At 39.5% G+C, this 17,255-nt stretch overlaps 1 protein-coding gene across 1 annotated transcript in view; it reads left to right on the top strand.

Annotated features, from left to right (window-relative positions):
• Positions 1-17,255, top strand: part of afdna (afadin, adherens junction formation factor a) — a 111,343-nt gene that overhangs the window by 44,133 nt on the left and 49,955 nt on the right. The window contains exons 11-18 of the mRNA XM_046061140.1: positions 801-1,051; positions 4,082-4,151; positions 5,211-5,281; positions 5,437-5,504; positions 7,431-7,636; positions 14,194-14,339; positions 14,975-15,069; positions 16,182-16,447. Coding sequence (XP_045917096.1) covers positions 801-1,051; positions 4,082-4,151; positions 5,211-5,281; positions 5,437-5,504; positions 7,431-7,636; positions 14,194-14,339; positions 14,975-15,069; positions 16,182-16,447 — 1,173 coding nt within the window. The remainder of the gene's footprint in view (positions 1-800; positions 1,052-4,081; positions 4,152-5,210; positions 5,282-5,436; positions 5,505-7,430; positions 7,637-14,193; positions 14,340-14,974; positions 15,070-16,181; positions 16,448-17,255) is intronic.

Below are 17,255 nucleotides of genomic sequence, written 5' to 3' on the forward strand. Positions count from 1 at the left end.
TGTGAGAGCCCCATAGGACTCGAAAATGTATCTGCAATTTGCTTGTGACACTTATTTGTAAAATTTGATGCAACCACCATTTACTTTTTGATTGATTTGATTTGCAGAATTGGTTTTGAAACAGGCCCTGTATCCTCCCCACAGCGTATGATAACCTGTGATTCAGATCACAACGAGGGGTTAAATACGGATTCACAGATCAACATACGAAGTGCTGATATCACAGATGAGGCAAAAACAGTGGCCCCTGGTGAGGCAGTTGGAGCTGAAGTTACATTACAAATTATTTATTTTATTTATCACACAGATATTGCACCAATCAAAAGTTAGATTGTCAGTTAATACCAAATATTCTCATTGATGTAGGGGGTACTGTCACAAAATAAATAAAATGGGTGGTGATGGTGCAGTGGATAAGACACATGACTTTGGCGTGAGAGACCCGGGTTTGAATCCACTGTGAGACACCAGTGTGTCCCTGAGCAAGACACTTAACCCCTAGTTGCTCCAGAGGCGTGCAAGCTTTGACATGTAAAGTAATTGTAAGTCGCTTTGGATAAAAGCATCAACTAAATGAATAAATGTAAAAATGAATAATAAATACCAATAATAAAAATTAAATAAAATTTCAGTTATGTCAAAACAAATACCGGGGATATGTAAATTGATTTCTTAGCAAAAGTGAGCTTTACTTCGATTTTCGATTAAAGTGGACCTCAAGATGTAGCAGCTGTAATGTGTGTGTGTGTGTGTGTGTGTGTGTGTGTAGTTTGTGACGTCCCTTTGTTTTTTTTCTCCAGCTGGTAGGTCCAGGGATTTTGCCCCACCACTGCAACCTCATGCACAGTGAAGGTATGGTGACTGTGACGCCGCACGGCCCAGACGCCGACACCTTTGTCGACGGGCAACGAATTACAGAGACAACGGTGCTGCGTTCGGGCTCCACCCTCCAGTTTGGTTCTGCACATGTCTTTAAGTTTGTGGACCCGATGTTCGACCAGGGAGGGAAGAGAGAACCAACCTCTATGATGAGGAGCCGGCACAAATCTGGGTGAGGGAAAAGAGAAGGTTGTAATTGTGTTTGTGTGGAAATGCACAGTCTTTACCTCTAACACACTGACACTCCTGCTCCTTTCCTGCCTCTTTCTCTTTTTCTTCTTCTTTTGCCTCCTTATTATCCTGTGTTTCCTCCTTCTCATCCTCCCTACACACTATTTTCTCAAGTTTGTGAACAGACTAAAAGAAGAGGGTGTTATTGTAGATGAAGGGAGGAGAGGATGAGGTTTGGAGTTGGCAGGCAGAGTGATAGATGAAGGGAAGGAAAAGGGGGAGGAGGGAGGTTAGGGGTTTGCGTGGATGGAGAGAATGAGGAAATGAAAGGAGAAGAAGAGCGGAGGTCTAGGGTTATGGCAGGCCCTCTAATCTGATCAACATGGTGTTGGGTGTGGCCTCCTGCTCGCTGCCGTTTCACACACTTAACGGGAGACAGAATCGGAGAGCACACCAGATAAGAGGAGAAGGGAGTGAGGGATGAGCAGAAGGACAAGAAAAAGTTTTTGAATCTGAATTGAATGACCCTTTAACAAGTCAATGGATGACTAATGCTGGGAGAAAGAGAGGGAGGTGTGTGAGTAACCAACACAAACTCATTTCTTTGTCTGTTTCTGCATGAATTAGTTCTTTAACAGTTCACAAGATGAGCTCTACTAAAGAAGCCAGAATGTTGTTACTTCTAGTTTTTAGTCTTGAAACAACAACACTAAGTATTTTTGAGGTTTACTGTATACCTTTCTAAAATGTTTTCTAAAATTGACGTATTCAACATATTTGAATTACTTTAAAGTCTAGTGTCTTTTATAAGCTGCACCAGAATGGAATATTTTGTTCAAGGATTTTGCAGACAACTAAGTTTTTTACTAAGTTTCTTAGTTATTATTAATCCAACAACAGCATAATTGGTTGTTTGTGTGTTCAGTAGTGAGTTTGTTAGCCTTTAATGCTGGTTGGATAGACATACAATGACACATTAGTGTACATTTTAAGTAAGAGAGTTGAATAAACTCAGAATAATGTAATGAAGTCAATCACATATGTAGAACAGGGCTCTCACACCATGTTCCTCAGAGCGTTTGCGAGTCTCTGTTACAGGTTTTTGTTCCAGAGACTCCATCGGGTGTCATTTTGATTAGCACCTTCAACCACACAGGAAAATGCAATCAGCAGGAGCAGGAATGAAAACTTAAAGGGTAGCAACTTTATAACGTGATAATGTCAGAGATGTGTTTACAATTAGATGCCCTCAGATGGCTAAGATAAACAATGTCAAATTAGCAAATTATATTTTACTTGGACCAACAATCCATCTTTCTTGAAGCATGTTCAGCAACTACTTGTTGACTACCAAAGACATGCATGAATTGAGGCATTGATGATGTTTTTTTGACTCTATGAAAGTCTCTTTAATGTCTGGCGAGTTACGTTCAACAACTGTCATTTTGTGCTGCTCAATGTCACTTCAGTCTAAACTACAAGCCTGACGTTGTGGATGTTGATCCCTGTGGTTTTCTGGGCTGCTTTCCAATCTTCTGCTGTGCAAACGCACAAGGATACCTAGTTAATTTGAGCCGGAGATGCATCATCATGTTTGAAACGATTAGAGCCACAGTCTGGCTTGACAACTGAATTTTTTTTTTTTTTGGCACAAGGTTCTGGCAGTCGGAAGAGATGATCTTGTGAAGTATTGCGAGTGTTCAGAACTTTAATCTCCCTCCTCAAGAATTTTGCATTAGAGAAGGGAAAACATACCGGATGTCTGGAGTGAAACATAATCTGCCACTGTTTGTTTTTATTTCGTGTTGCTAGTTTCCTCTTATCTAGGAAATTACAAAGGAAATTACATCCAAACATAATAAAGTTTAATTAATAAACACATAGGTGCCAGTTTAAAGCCATAATTAATTCTTTATTTTATGATTTACAGGCAGAAGTGTCTTTGTAACCAGACAGCAAAGTAATGAGTTAATTTTACTAGGTGAACTACACTGAAACAGTTATGTCAAGTCAATCTAAAATAAAATATATAGTTGGTATGTGCAAATTACAATGTACACATTAATTATGCTATGTTGTTCTATTTTGTACACACAACATCTATTGGGGAGGGTCCCTCCTCTGTTGCTCTTGCTGAGCTTTCTTCCCAATCTGAATCGAGGGTCTAAGGACAGAAAGTGTCGTATGTTGTATAGATCAGAAAGCCCCTTGAGACAAATTTGTGATATTGGCTATATAAATAACATTGACTTGACTTTTTTTCCGTTTCCACTGTAAATGTGTTAACTTGAAGACGGTTTAGAAAAAGATCTGTTTTCAATGGTCGAAAACATCAGCTTGAACTTGATCTGCATTAATGTCAACATAGATTGAGAGGTGTCCTCTGTGGTGTGTTGAAATTGTCATGATCAACATTTCATAGATGGAAAATGTTAAAACGAGCAAATAAATCAATTTGGAGATGTGATTTAGGATTGAAAATCAGTCTAATTTCTCAGTCTGTGTAAGCACAGTCACTCCGTTAACTGTTTAATCTACTTTGGCTGCTGGTGGGTAATGTGTACGTACCACAGACCTCCCTGTCGATGGAACAGAGCACAAATGCTTTATTTGACATTGAAGCTCTCCTGTCATGTGGGGCGTGAAAAGCAGAAGCCTCTCTTTTAAACCCGACTTCTGTCACACTCAATTACTGTCACTCAAACATACAGATATACACACAGCTTTGCTGCGAACAGTGCTCTGTCAGGACTCCTGGCATGGCTTCTCTACATCTAATTAGACTGTTATGTAAGTGTGTGTGTGCATGTGTGTAAAGCAAACTATCTGTCTGCATGTATTAGTGAGTCATTCATTTACTGCATCTCTGATCCAGCTCTCTCCTCTCCGACGATGAGTTAGATAAGTGAGTGGGTTTGTGTGTGTGTGTCTGGATTAAGTCTGAGCTCTTGTTGTTATCAGTAATGAAAAGTCAGATGTGGAGAGCACACTTCCTCATCTAAACCGCTGCATGTCTGTGTGTCTGCTGCAGCAGTGTACCAGAAACCACTTTCGACCTTCACGGAGACGTCCACAGTGGAGCTGCCCTGCCTACCAGCAAGGTAATTTGCACACACAGAGACCATCTGAATTTTTGCTGTTTATTTTTATACACTGTTTTATACCCTTTTATTACTTGCTGAAGGCTAAATCAACAACGTTTTATTGTTGCGATGCACCAATCCAATGTGCCGGATCAGTATTGGCGCCGTTTTTGACTCTTAAGTAAATCGGGTATCATTTGGTTTTGTCGAGGTAAACGTGATGTGTCCACCGTTTAGATCCGGATATGGTAAAATTAGAGAGAACTTGCATGCGTAAATGTTTGTTCCACTTGTTACCTGAAGAAGTAATGCACAGTGACATACTGTATATAGGGCTGAAAATAACAAAAATAAGCAATTTTGATTGATCTACTGATTACTTTCTTGATTGATTAATTAATGAATTATTTGGTCCACAAAATTCTAGACATGCTTGTTTTATGCAGCCAACAGTCAAACAAGATTAAATTATAATTGTATAAACAGATAAAAGCGGCATATCCTCACATTTGTGTAGCTGGAACTAGAGAATTATTTTTTTTTCTCTGTAGAAATGACTGAAACAATTAATTTGTCAAATTTGCTGTAAATATTTTTTTTTGTTGTTTAACTAATTGATTATTGACTAATTGTAGCAGCTCTAGGCATATAGCATTTGCAGTGATTCTCTGCATGTTTTCAGTATGTAACAAGTACTATATGTATTATATATTTAATAGATCAAATACATACAGTTTTCTGGTTTTCCAATAGATTAAATATAACAACCGCATCTGTTGTGTTAGCTGCCTGTTAGCAGTTGTGAAAGTCCTGCCAGCAATTCACAAGACACCATGTCAGTGCTCGTAAGCAGAGCCACATGAGACCACCGTATAGAAAGATTTTAGTTATTTCTTCAACACTTTCATTGTTTACACCGTATGTGAAAAGATGAAAGTGTTACTGAAGCCACATAATACAGTTGCCATTATCTGCATGTCTGTACATTCTCAAATTGGGGTCATCTTTTGTAAATTAAATTACAGTGAAATTAAATTTGGCTGAAGCTGCCTGACAATGTGTGCTCTGTGTGTGCAGAGCTCAGGAAAGCTGGAGATGGAGAGAGGCATGGTCAAACCCATGATCAGAGGAGAGCAGCAGGACAACAGGTCAGACAAACACTCTTCTCCTCTTTGTCCCACTTTCTGTGCCATTCTTCGTCCTCCATCTTTATCCTCTTCACTCCTCTGGTCTGTCCTTCTCCTCTCTTCTGTCTGTATTTAGTGTCATCTTCCCTTCTAATACTGTTATTTTGTCTTATCAGGTCTCAGGACGTTTCTGCCGACAGAGCAGATTTGACTCTGCCAGCCGGCATAGAGTTCAGAGACAACTGTAAGTATTAGTGTGTCTCTTTCTGCCTCACTTTATTCCCCTCACTGTGTTAGTGAAACAGTCAATTGCTGGAAACTATTGAACCCTCCTGGTTGTCTTTACAATGCACTGGGCTGATTCTGCTGACCTAACTGCTCTAGCTGCAGCGATATACAATAAATTACTCATAGCAAATATATGGTATATGTAAGTTTGTGGTGAACTTTAAAGAGGTGGTATTATGCTCATTTTCAGGTTCAAAATCCTATTTAGAGGTTGTACCAGAACAGGTTTACATGGCTTAATGTTCAAAAAACACCATATTTTAGAAGGGCGGGTCAGCGAAAAGACGGTAAACAGCTTTGATTCAGCTGTAGGCTACATGTTGTCGACCAGTTTGGCTATTTGGACTTGGACAAAAGTATCTTTCATCCATAAAGTTTTAACTGAGCTCTGTCTCTACAGCACAGTAACAACTTCATGTCCACTGACTGCCTGGAGGGTAGCTAGTGTTTGGAAGGGAGAGGAGAGGTGTGTGCTGCAGCTCAGTGTTTTTCCACCAGTGTTTTTGAGTGCGTGTCGGACTAGCCGCTCAGTGAGCATTATGACACGTATTTTCATTTTGACGTCACAAGAAAGGGAAGTAAAGGCTGGACTACAGACGAGCTGTTTTCAGGCAGTTCACAGCAGTGTTTTCTGTGGGAGATGGGAGCTCCCTTTGGGATGGACTTTGAGCCTTTTCACTTTGCAAACCTAGTACATGCACCAAGAAAGATATATAACTCAATAAAGGAGAGGGGAAAAGCCAAAAACCACAATACCACCTCTTTAAACTTCTCACATTTCCTCTCACCCCGCTGGCTGGATACGTATCCAATGCGTTTAGGGTATTGTGGCATTGTACAGTTATGTACAGGAAGGCGTGATGACTTCAGAAAGCCATTGTCATATTTATTTAAAGACATTAATGACTTTCATGTCTCCGCTTCTATGTTACATTTTAAGTTGTGCAACAGTCATCTTGGCAGAAAAGTCAGCCAGATCAGCAACATTAGTTTCCTATTATTGCATCAAGATAACATAGTTAAGTTGACATTATTTGAAGATGATTAAATTGAGCACTTGAATTGAAATGGGCTGAATTGGGTTCTGTAAATTGTTTTTTTTTTTTTTTTTTTTAGTAAGGGAAACTGCTAGAGCTGCTTTAGAAATGTCCTATTCTTAGTTGCAGCTATGCAGTTCATTGAGATTAACTGATTATATTTACTGGTCCTATAGACTGTTTTCATGAAAGATATTAAGATTTGTCAAAGCGTGAAAAGCAACAGGTGAATTAATGTTAATTATGGCTGCCTTTTCATTTAGTTGAGCCAGTTCCAGGGCTCTGGTGTATGCTCACACATTCCAGGGACACTTACTGGTGTGCAGCCATTGTTAATATTATTTACAGCAATAGTAGAGCGAGAAAGAAGATGACAAGGAGAAAGAAAGGGGTGTAAAGAAAAATACCTGATAGTTTGGAGGAAAGAAAGAAAACGTTGCTCTGATCACATTGACTTTTGTCAACACCATCTCAAACATGTCACAATTTTATTTATTAGATGAATTCAGTCAGAAAAGAGTTGGTTTCAGTTGCTGTAGTTGAGTTAGCATTACAATTTCAAGGTTGGTTTTATAAGCTCTAGATTTTTGCTCCGTCTTTCTTACACCTCTGTTTATTGGTTCTAGTTGTGCTCTGGGCCATAATATTTCTGTGTGCACTGAGTATATATTTGGCAAGGTGTGAGATCATCTGTTTTACCAGCCAAAGGAGGGTATTTATTGCTGGTGGAGGAGAGTCCCGTACCCACAATGCACTGGGAGAAACCACGTGCTCCAAGAGCCATGTAGCACTTTCTCTGTGTATGTGCGATTGGTCTAATCATCTGAATCTGTGTGTCCATCCAGCTGAAGACACCTTCCTGTCAGCCATAATCAACTACACCAACAGCTCCACGGTCCACTTCAAACTCTCACCCACTTATGTCCTGTACATGGCCTGCCGCTACATCCTGTCGCCTTCTTACCGGCCTGACATGTCGCCGTCTGAGAGGACCCATAAGGTCATAGCCATCGTCAACAAGATGGTGAGCATGATGGAGGGAGTCATTCAGGTCAGTAACACTGCCTTTCAAATCTATTTTTATATTTATTTTTTTGTGTGTACTGTCGTATTGAAGCTAATGTCATTGATTAATCTGTGCATTTTCTCAGTGTGTATTTATGTATTTCATACTTGTATAATCATTTGTGTTAAAATGTTTGGGTTGTCTGAGGTTTTGCTTAATTCCCCACATTTACTGTATACTTACAAACTACTACGCTTGTAGTTGTTGTAAGGTGTGTGTAAGTGTTTGTACATGTATTTTCTTGCAGCTTTCTCTCCACAGTTACCGCTGTTGTATCAGTCTGTGCTTTTGTCTTATGTTTTTCTACCCGTCAGTATTAAATCCTTGTTGTGTGAAGAACATCGTTGCTAGCATGGAGCTATCGCTGATCATTAGAGCTGGAAATATGCTGATATGCGAAGTGTTTAGGCAAAAATACAAAACCATATTTTATAAATGCATAGCAACATATAGCTCTTCAAGATTACATTAACACAAACAGCTGTGCGAGAACATTGACTTAATGCAATATATTTAAGAAAATATTGATTTAAATCAGAACAACCTGAATGTGAAACAAAACTAAGAATGTGGCCGAACATCTATTACCAACTTTCAATACTTTTAAAACTATGTGCTACTGACACATTTGTTTGTTATTCATAAGAATTGAAGCTCGATACCCAGCCACAATTAAAATAGTGTTGGCTTAACGTGTTGGCATGTTATCACTCAGCATCATGTATGTTAAAATATGAAGCACATGACCTTAGTAGATCAGGGGATTATGGGGAAAGAAAGAATGGGGACATTCTTCTACGATGCTCAATAAAATGCAAATGCCATTTCTTCTTTTATTAGTGCCATTCACTTTTATTATTAAGCTCTTAGCCAGTTTGTCATTGCTGTTGCCATGCACTGAGGTTATGAAAGAAAACACACACACATTTTAATCTATTTCACTGTGGGTGTGTGTAGTAGGATTTCAGTTTTACAGAGTTTCTGGGAAATGGCTTTAGCTTCTGAGGAATATAGGAACATTCCTACTTCAGATGTATAATCTGCAATAGTGGGTTTGTGTTCTGTTTGGGCATTTTCTATTATCAGGAGATGAACGATCCATCAGAACAGGGTTATTTTGGGATGCATCTCTGGAATGTCGAGAACTTGAAAACTAAGTCTTGAATCTGCATGATTGTGATCAACTTTACTTTGTGAGTTGATGGAGATAGACGCATCTTTTTCCAGTGCCTTGCATCCTTTATGTTAAATGTCTCAACTGCAGTACTCTGTTAATGTTTCCATAAATAGTAGCATCAAACATCAATATGTGATTATGAGATTAAGTGTCACAAAGATGTAGGGCTGTAACTAATGATTCTTTCAGTGTCGATTAATCTGTTGATTGTTTTCTTGATTGATTAGTTATTCAGTTGATAAAATGGTGATAATTGTCGATTGGTGTTTCCCAAAGCCCAAGATGACTTCCTCAAATGTGTTGTTTAGTCAGTTTGTTACTCAAATCGATGATCTAAATACTTAATCGTTGCAGCTCTAAAACCTTGTATCATTACCAAAGAACAAGGTCGGCATTTATGCAATTGCTTCTGTTTTCCACCATTTCTGTTGGATACAGTTCTTCTCTAAACTGAGACTGCATTTCTAAAAAACTGGAAGGTTTAGCCACATTTTCTACAGAACCTTCCTGTTGTAGATTTCTCGCCAACCCGGCCTATGCACACTGTTTGTAATAGTGTCCAGAGGCTGAATTTATTCTTGTTGTTGGTCACATTTTGTGTTAATTATACAGATGTATCAGAATCTATACTGTTAAAATAATAATGACTTAGTTTATTAAGGATTATATTTTCTTTCCTTTTTAAGTACACTCTGCTCACATTTATACACTTAGCTCATATGTTACTTAACTCAGGGATCCTGGCTTGGGAACCAAAGGGTCGCTTGTTCAAGTCCATGTACCATAGACCACTGCTGAAGGTGTCCTTGAGCAAGGCCCTGAACCCCAGACTGTTCCCCAGGCGCTTCACAATGGCTGCCCACTGCTCCTTATTAGGATGGTTAAATACAGAAAACGAATTTCGCATGCGTTGTACTGTGACAAAGTTAATTAAATAATTATTAGGGCTGTGCATGTTGACGCGTTATCGCATTAACGCAGAATATTATTTTATCGCACGTTAACGCAGTTTTTATTATTATTATTTTGAAAGTCACTGGCTGTGAATACACATACAGTCAAACCGTGGGTCACAGCAGGGGTGGGATGTTGATCAGCCTGCAAATCACCCACCGTAACGAGCAGCGGGGGGAGGCTTCAGCAGACTACGTTGGATGCAGCATGTGGGAGAAGTAGAAAAACAAAAGCAAGACAAGCGATTAAATGTCATAGCGAAGTGGATAGCTACACACTGCATGCTGATTAGTATCGAGGAAGATGTCGATCTTAGGAATGTTCTTCAAATCACAATGTAGTCGCTTGGCCACGCATAGTTGCTCTGCGCTCCGGTGATAAAGGAAAACAAGCGCTCCGCGAGTAAATGGCAGGCCCTCTATGAATAGTAGCAATGGCTTCTGTGCGCTACACAGTTGTAGCCTATTTAACTAAAGTTAAAATTATAGGCTACATAACTTTACCTGATAGGCCCTCATCTAGTCTTGCGGGGATGCTCTGCCATGCGAATTCCCTCCTGTTGATGTCCTGATAACTATTTATTATGTTACCTTTTAATCACAACTGAACACTTTGACGTCTCTTTCTCTAACCTGTAGACTTCCACTACCCTAAACCTGGTAAATGTACCCAAAAAACTTACATAATGAGTCAGTTTTTTTAGGTCATCAGTTCATATTTAATTATATAACAGTGCTGTTTTAGTGATAAATTTCCTTCTCGCCGACACTGAAGAGATCTCTTAAAGCCATTTAACTGAAGTTGATAAATTTCAGACACTCTTTAATATGTTCTTGGCCAGATGTGGCTTCCAGCTGACCGCCATCAGTTATGTTCTTTAACTGATTCAAGATGGCTTTACGTTGTAAACCCATGACCATGTGTGTCTGTCAAAGTGCATGTATGTGTGTTACATGGCTGTGTCCATACTGTAGCTGTTGACGTGTTTTCTCTCTGTCCTGTGAACATCTCCTCCTACTCCTCCCTCCTTCCTTCCTTTCATCCAGGAGATTCATGAAGAGGATCAGGTAGGATAGCACACCATGATACGGCTGCTACAGGCTCGTCTACCTCACTCACTCTTTCTCTCTCTCTTATTCTCTCTTTCTCTTGGTGTGAGCGACATGGATAAAATCTCAAGTTCAACAATCCATCTTTCATGCTTCTTACTGTTTGTACAGCTTAAAGCTGAAACCCAGCCGATGGATGTTGGGACTCAATTTCATGCCTTTACACAAATTTAAACTTTAAATAATTCATGTCTACTTAAAGGAATTATATTTTCACTTCAAAGCAGGTCACAAAAGGAATAAATAGTAAGAAATACGGCATGAGAGTTGACCATCTGTAACACATTATTGCTCATTGTGATGTCAAATTGCTGGCTGTTAATTACAGTTGTGGAATAATAAATTGAGTTTTCCTTTTCTCCGTGCCGGTGGAATGGGTCAAAAGGATCATCCATCCTTAAATAAGGAATGATCGAAGGGATGTGAATCCATAAAATGTGTTTTTCAAAACATACGAAAGACATGTTAGTGTTAGAAGATGTCATTGGATACAGCTAGAGTTGAAACATTTATTCAGTTGACTAATTATTCTGCAACACTGATACTTAATTAACCATTACAGTCATTAATTTAGCAAAAATGTCAAATGTTCTCTGGTCCCAGCTTCTCAAATGTGTGGATTTGCTGCTTTTGTCCGTTTTCTATCACTGTAAACTGAATAACTGTCAAAGGAAATCCTTAATCGATAACCCCCCCTACCTCCACCTCCCCCAAAGAGCAGATTCATTGAAAATAAATATAAATGTTAGTTGCAGCTGTACATATAGAAAAATGCTAGATGTGATATGCTAACTCTAAATGACAACTTTAGATTTTTTTAAAGCAGAAATAAATTTTTAGATAATAAATGAAACAAAAATATTGTATAAAGAAATGGAGACTTTACAGATTTTAACAACAAATGTATTCATGAGCTGACAAACAACATATACAAAATGTTTATTCATCATCTGAACCATAGTTTATTTGCAGCAGTTCTTGAAATCACTTTGATTCCTTTGAAGGCAAATCAGATACCATTTTAACAGTTAATGAAAAATCATGTCGCTCAACCTCATCAACCTGTTGGCTTCCTTATTTGAATCTCTACCTCGTCTGGACCTCCTACCTCTCTCTCTTTACTGCTCTGTGTCTGCTTTTTTTGACCAGCCCTTCATTGTTGCTGCTGCTTCTTTTTCTCCATCCTAACAGAAATGTAAAATAAAGTCATAATAATGCGTCCTCCCACAGCTGGAAAACTAAGCAACAACAGCAACACCAACCCAACTAATTTCATTCAGCTTCCTGGACCTGCCTGGTACTAAAAAAAACAACAACAATAAACACCCCCCCCCCCCTCCCCCCCTCCCCCCCAGCAAAACCAAAGCAACCACTCTTTTCTGTCATTGCACCATCTTTAATTCTGGCATCCATCTTGTATGACATCACGTCTTGCTTCTCCTACTCGACAGTGTGGATGAGAGACAAGTCACGTCCCTCCGACCTCCTCGGCTTCATTTGTCTTGTTTGGAAGTCCATTTAATATGTTCAGCCCATCCGTCTGTGTTTTTAATGTTTCCTAAATGTTTTATTGTCACGTTTCATTTTGGATGCACTTGGCTCCATCTCTCATTCTCTGGCTGTTCTGAATGAAGGGTTTTTGTTCATTGTTTTGTTTGGTTTGTGTTACTTTTTTCGAGGCGGGGATAGATGAGTGCAGGGAAGCCAGCTTCGCACATTCCTCCCTCTCTTGAGTGGCGGGGATATTGACCTATCAGCTCCTCAGACACTGAGCTCAGTCCTCCCTGTTGATCAGACAACTGTTATTTAGACTGTAGACTTGCATGTGAAGCAGATGCCAAGCGTTATTAAAAAGTCTGATATCCACTCAGCGTTGGCCACTGGAGATAATTATGTCATTAATTATTCTCTGATATTATTATCCCGGTTAGGCATGTTACTGCTTGTTCACTCTGCAGGCTCCTTGGTTGATGGATCACTTTACTCTGCTAGAGGCTCTGATTACATGCAGTGATGCACAGCTACACATTTACAAATGGCACACCATGTGTTTTCACTTGCTTTTATATTGCCTTTTAAAGTATTGCATTTTGATAGGCTAAAGGATTACTTCAACATTTTTGGATAGGCGTTTTCATTTTCTTGTCTTATCAATCGCACTGTATGTCTGTACCAAGATACATATTCAAACTGCTGCTCTGGCTCTGCCCAAAGGTTACATAATTCATCTAAGATCGCTAATTACCACGTTATAATTTGTTTGTTTAATCATCAAATTGTACCACATCAAGAGTGAGAATCTCAGTCAAAATTTCATTCATGGAAAATCAATAAATGAAGCGGATACACTTCCACCATCTGTATTTGGAGCGAGTAGCTTTTGTGTGCCAAACTCATTAGGCTACCGATATTTCAGTGTGTAGTGAATCAACAATTTATATCTTCTGCTGCTATGTTTTAACACTTCTTTGTTAAATTTAAGGCTACAGGCAGCAGCCAGCCAGTTAGCTTAGCTTAGCATAAAGACTAGAAACGAGTGAACAGCTAACTAAGATAGGACTTACTTAATCTTCAGACATGAGGATGGTATCAATTTTCAAGCTTTAAATAGGTAACATGAATAAAAAATATCAGAAATATAGTTAAATATAAATTGATTGTAACAATAAATATATATATCTTAAAGGTCAATGTTAAATGTCTTCCATTGGCTGACCATTCTGCACTTTTCTCGTGGGATTAGTCATACTGAAGACACAAGAAGCATTTAAATCTGACCACAAAATTTCCCTGTGTGTCCTTCTGGAAATTAGTCACGTATTGATCCTCTTGCTTGCGGTGTAAATACATTTGGTCCATAGTGAGAGTCTACAGTCTAAATAAAAGAAATACAAAGTAGTGCAACCAACTAGTGGAGGAGGAGGCTCTTGTCTGGTGACCTGATAAATGGAGTTGTGTCTGGGAGGGAAAAGAAGTGGTCACTAATGTCTCTGACAAAGTCAAAGGGAAATTCTTCTGTCCACTGTGTTGAATTTAAGAGATCACAATCATGTGTTGAAGAACTGAAGAAAAGTGACAATGATGACCACTCTCCCTCTCTGCATTGTGTTGGCTTAGAGGGAGGCGTGGGCGGGGCATGAGTCTATCCCTGAAGTAACAAATGCTCCTTCTGGCTGCCACTCAAACAGAAATCCCTCTCTTCTTTTTTAACTCTTCAGTCTCTCCTTTGTCCTGCTGCTCTAACAACTTCCTCTGTATATATTTTTTTTCTTTGTGTGTGGCTGTGATTGGTATGTTTATAGAAGCAGAAGAACATTGCAGGAGCGCTGGCTTTCTGGATGGCCAACGCCTCAGAGCTGCTCAACTTTATCAAGCAGGACCGAGACCTGAATCGCATCACGGTGGATGCCCAGGACCTCCTCGCCCATCTGGTTCAGATGGCTTTCAAGTCAGTCTGTGTGTGCTTGTGTCGGAAGATGTGTGGTGGGGCTGGTGTCTGTAGTCTTAGAGATGTATTCTAGAAAGGGCACGTCGGGGAATTTGGTCAGTTCTCTGCAGAAGAAGTTCCTCAACTGGAATAAGTTTTAATGTTTCATTAAACTAGTCAAAAGGTGTTAGAGACCAGCCTGGTTTCTTTTTAGCTGTTCCTATCAAATCAATTTTAAAAAAGGTGTCTACATGGACATGACAACATTTCAAGTGTATATGGTCTATTTTACTGTAGATCATCATATGTAAATTTGGAAAGACCGCAGTAGTTGCACAAAAGTATCACATCAAACATTGCATTTAAAGCACAGTGTTAGTTGGATACACACGTTGTTCATAAAATGCCTTGCTATATTCACAGATTCATGCTTATGATCTTACAAATAAATAAAAATACACAACCCTTATCCGAACAGGGAAACCTATACTGATGGTGTGCAGATTATTGTTACCCTGCACCTGCATAAAATTTATGGATGTGCATGGAAAATGTTATCAGTCAAAGATTCTACAGACAGAAGACTTGATAAGAGCTTGTCCTTTGTTTGATGATGAAGTCGGTCATCTATAACAAGCTGTAATGTGTGGGTGCAGGTACCTGGTCCACTGTCTCCAGGCTGATCTGAACAACTACATGCCTGCCTTCCTGGACGACCCCGAGGAACATAATCCACAGAGACCCAAGATCGGTAATATACAAACACATGCTGTATTCAGAGTAGTTATTCACAGCTATTCTGATTCATGACCTCTTTAAATAAAGCAGTGTCCCACATCATGAGTGATTTTTCCTAATTTTTAGGTGTCTGAAAAGGTAAAACAATTTAATTATTTCTAAATAAGTAAAGATTGGAGAAAATGTATTAACCCTTTCACGTGGCCACTACAGTGGACAGCTATTCAAGTGCCGTTTGCTTGTATGGGCAGAGTTTCTGATAGTCTAGTTGCATATCAGCCACTGCAGTGGACGCTAGTGTGTCCTGCCATGCACTGCCACCCTCTGGTAAGCCTTTGTAATTTATTAACATAAATCAGTTTTTGTAACAAAACAATATTTTGTGCAGATTAGATCCATTATATGAGTAATATTTAGTGTCTTGAAGCAAGTAATAGAAATGCATTCAGCATAGTGGAGCAAATTCCATCAGGATCAAGTGAGGATAATACTAGTGGCAGTGATAATGAATGGCTGCCAGAAATAGGAGAATCCCCAAATGCTAGCAGCATTGATAGTGGAGCTAAGGATGCCGAGAAAGAGAGACTGAGGAGTCAGAAGTGAGGTTCAAACATGTTTCTTTCCTATTTTGCCTTTATGGATCCCTCATGGTGGGAAACTGTTCTAGAGAAGCAGTACCTACAGTGCCTATCTTCAGTTAAGGCAAAATGTGTAATATCTGGCCAAACGTATATGAAACCAAAGAAAGTTTAGATTCCCGCCTTGTGACATGGCAATAAATCAGGCGTGAAGACACACAAAGAGAGCGAGAGAGAGCGTTTTTCAGCCTCAGCCTGCTTCAAATGTTTTTTATCGTGAAGCAACCTCCTGTCAGTAACATAACGGTGTTGCAGTGTTGTTTAAGTCTTCTATTCGCAGCCTATCTCAACTGTTCGTACCCTCCTAATAGGAAATTAATGGATGGCAGATTTTAAAAAGCACACATCTGATCCTCCGTATCTGCTGTTGTTTTAATGCTTCCTTCTTTTCCCAGAGCAGCAGTATTGAGCCTCTTTGCATTAAGGTTTCCGCAGTACAGGAGATGTGAGACGAGCATCATAGGTCTCTTGCTCTTTCTCTTTGCAGAGGACGTCCTGCACACCCTGACGGGGGCGATGTCACTACTGCGGCGGTGTCGGGTCAACGCCGCTCTGACCATCCAGCTCTTCTCGCAGCTCTTCCACTTCATAAACATGTGGCTCTTCAACAAGCTGGTGACGGACACGGAGTCAGGGCTGTGTTGTCACTACTGGGGGGCCATCCTACGACAGCAGCTCAGCCACATTGAGGCCTGGGCTGAGAAACAGGGTCTGGAGCTCGCCGCCGACTGCCACCTCAGTCGAATTGTACAGGTAAGAGGATGGTGAAAAACAAGGGCAGTGTTCCGGGGCATGAGCAGATTGTTTTTGTATGTATTTACCACAGTTACAGCTAGACTAAAATGGGGATGGATTTTATTTATGTGTTTTCTCAGTTGTTTAAATCTTATTTGTGCTATTTAGTGAATGACTTCCCAAACTGTCAGTGGGATTTGTCTTGCCAGTGTTCCCCTATTTTAGTTGCTTTTTAAGACACGTTGACAGTGATAGTGATTAAAGTGAAGTAGTAGTGACTAGCAGTTTACATGTCATCACATCTAAATTTTGTCCTAGTTATACACACAGATAAAGTGGGGTGCGCTTGACAAAAACATGTACAGTATCCCCTTAAGATTAGAATTAAGAATCGGTGTATAAGAGTTTAACACAAAATCTCAACTTGTTTGCTTCTTCAGGACTGCGTGAGTGTTGTTTTGATCAGATTTGAATGACAAGGGCGTCTCCGTGGCAATATAAGCAAACAACCGAACAGCTTTCATCAGATTCTGATTACTGTATTGTTAAATTTCAAAGAGTGCATGGAGACAGCACAGCACAACACAGCCTCGCCCTTTCTAACCTGGGAGAAGAACACTGTCTGCGTCAGAAATACAGAATCTCTCATTTGAACTTTGGCAGATAAGAATATGATCATGTAGGACCCTATTGCTTAAAATAATATAAGAAAAAATAACATTTAATCAAACCATAACTTTCATGTTAAAGAACATTTTGAAGCCAGTTTTCAAATTGGTATGTGTATTCAGGTTTATTTACAAGCAGTATGCTTATAGGATTACAA

The sequence above is a fragment of the Micropterus dolomieu genome, linkage group LG10 (genome assembly GCF_021292245.1).
Source record: "Micropterus dolomieu isolate WLL.071019.BEF.003 ecotype Adirondacks linkage group LG10, ASM2129224v1, whole genome shotgun sequence".
Taxonomy (NCBI): domain Eukaryota; kingdom Metazoa; phylum Chordata; class Actinopteri; order Centrarchiformes; family Centrarchidae; genus Micropterus; species Micropterus dolomieu.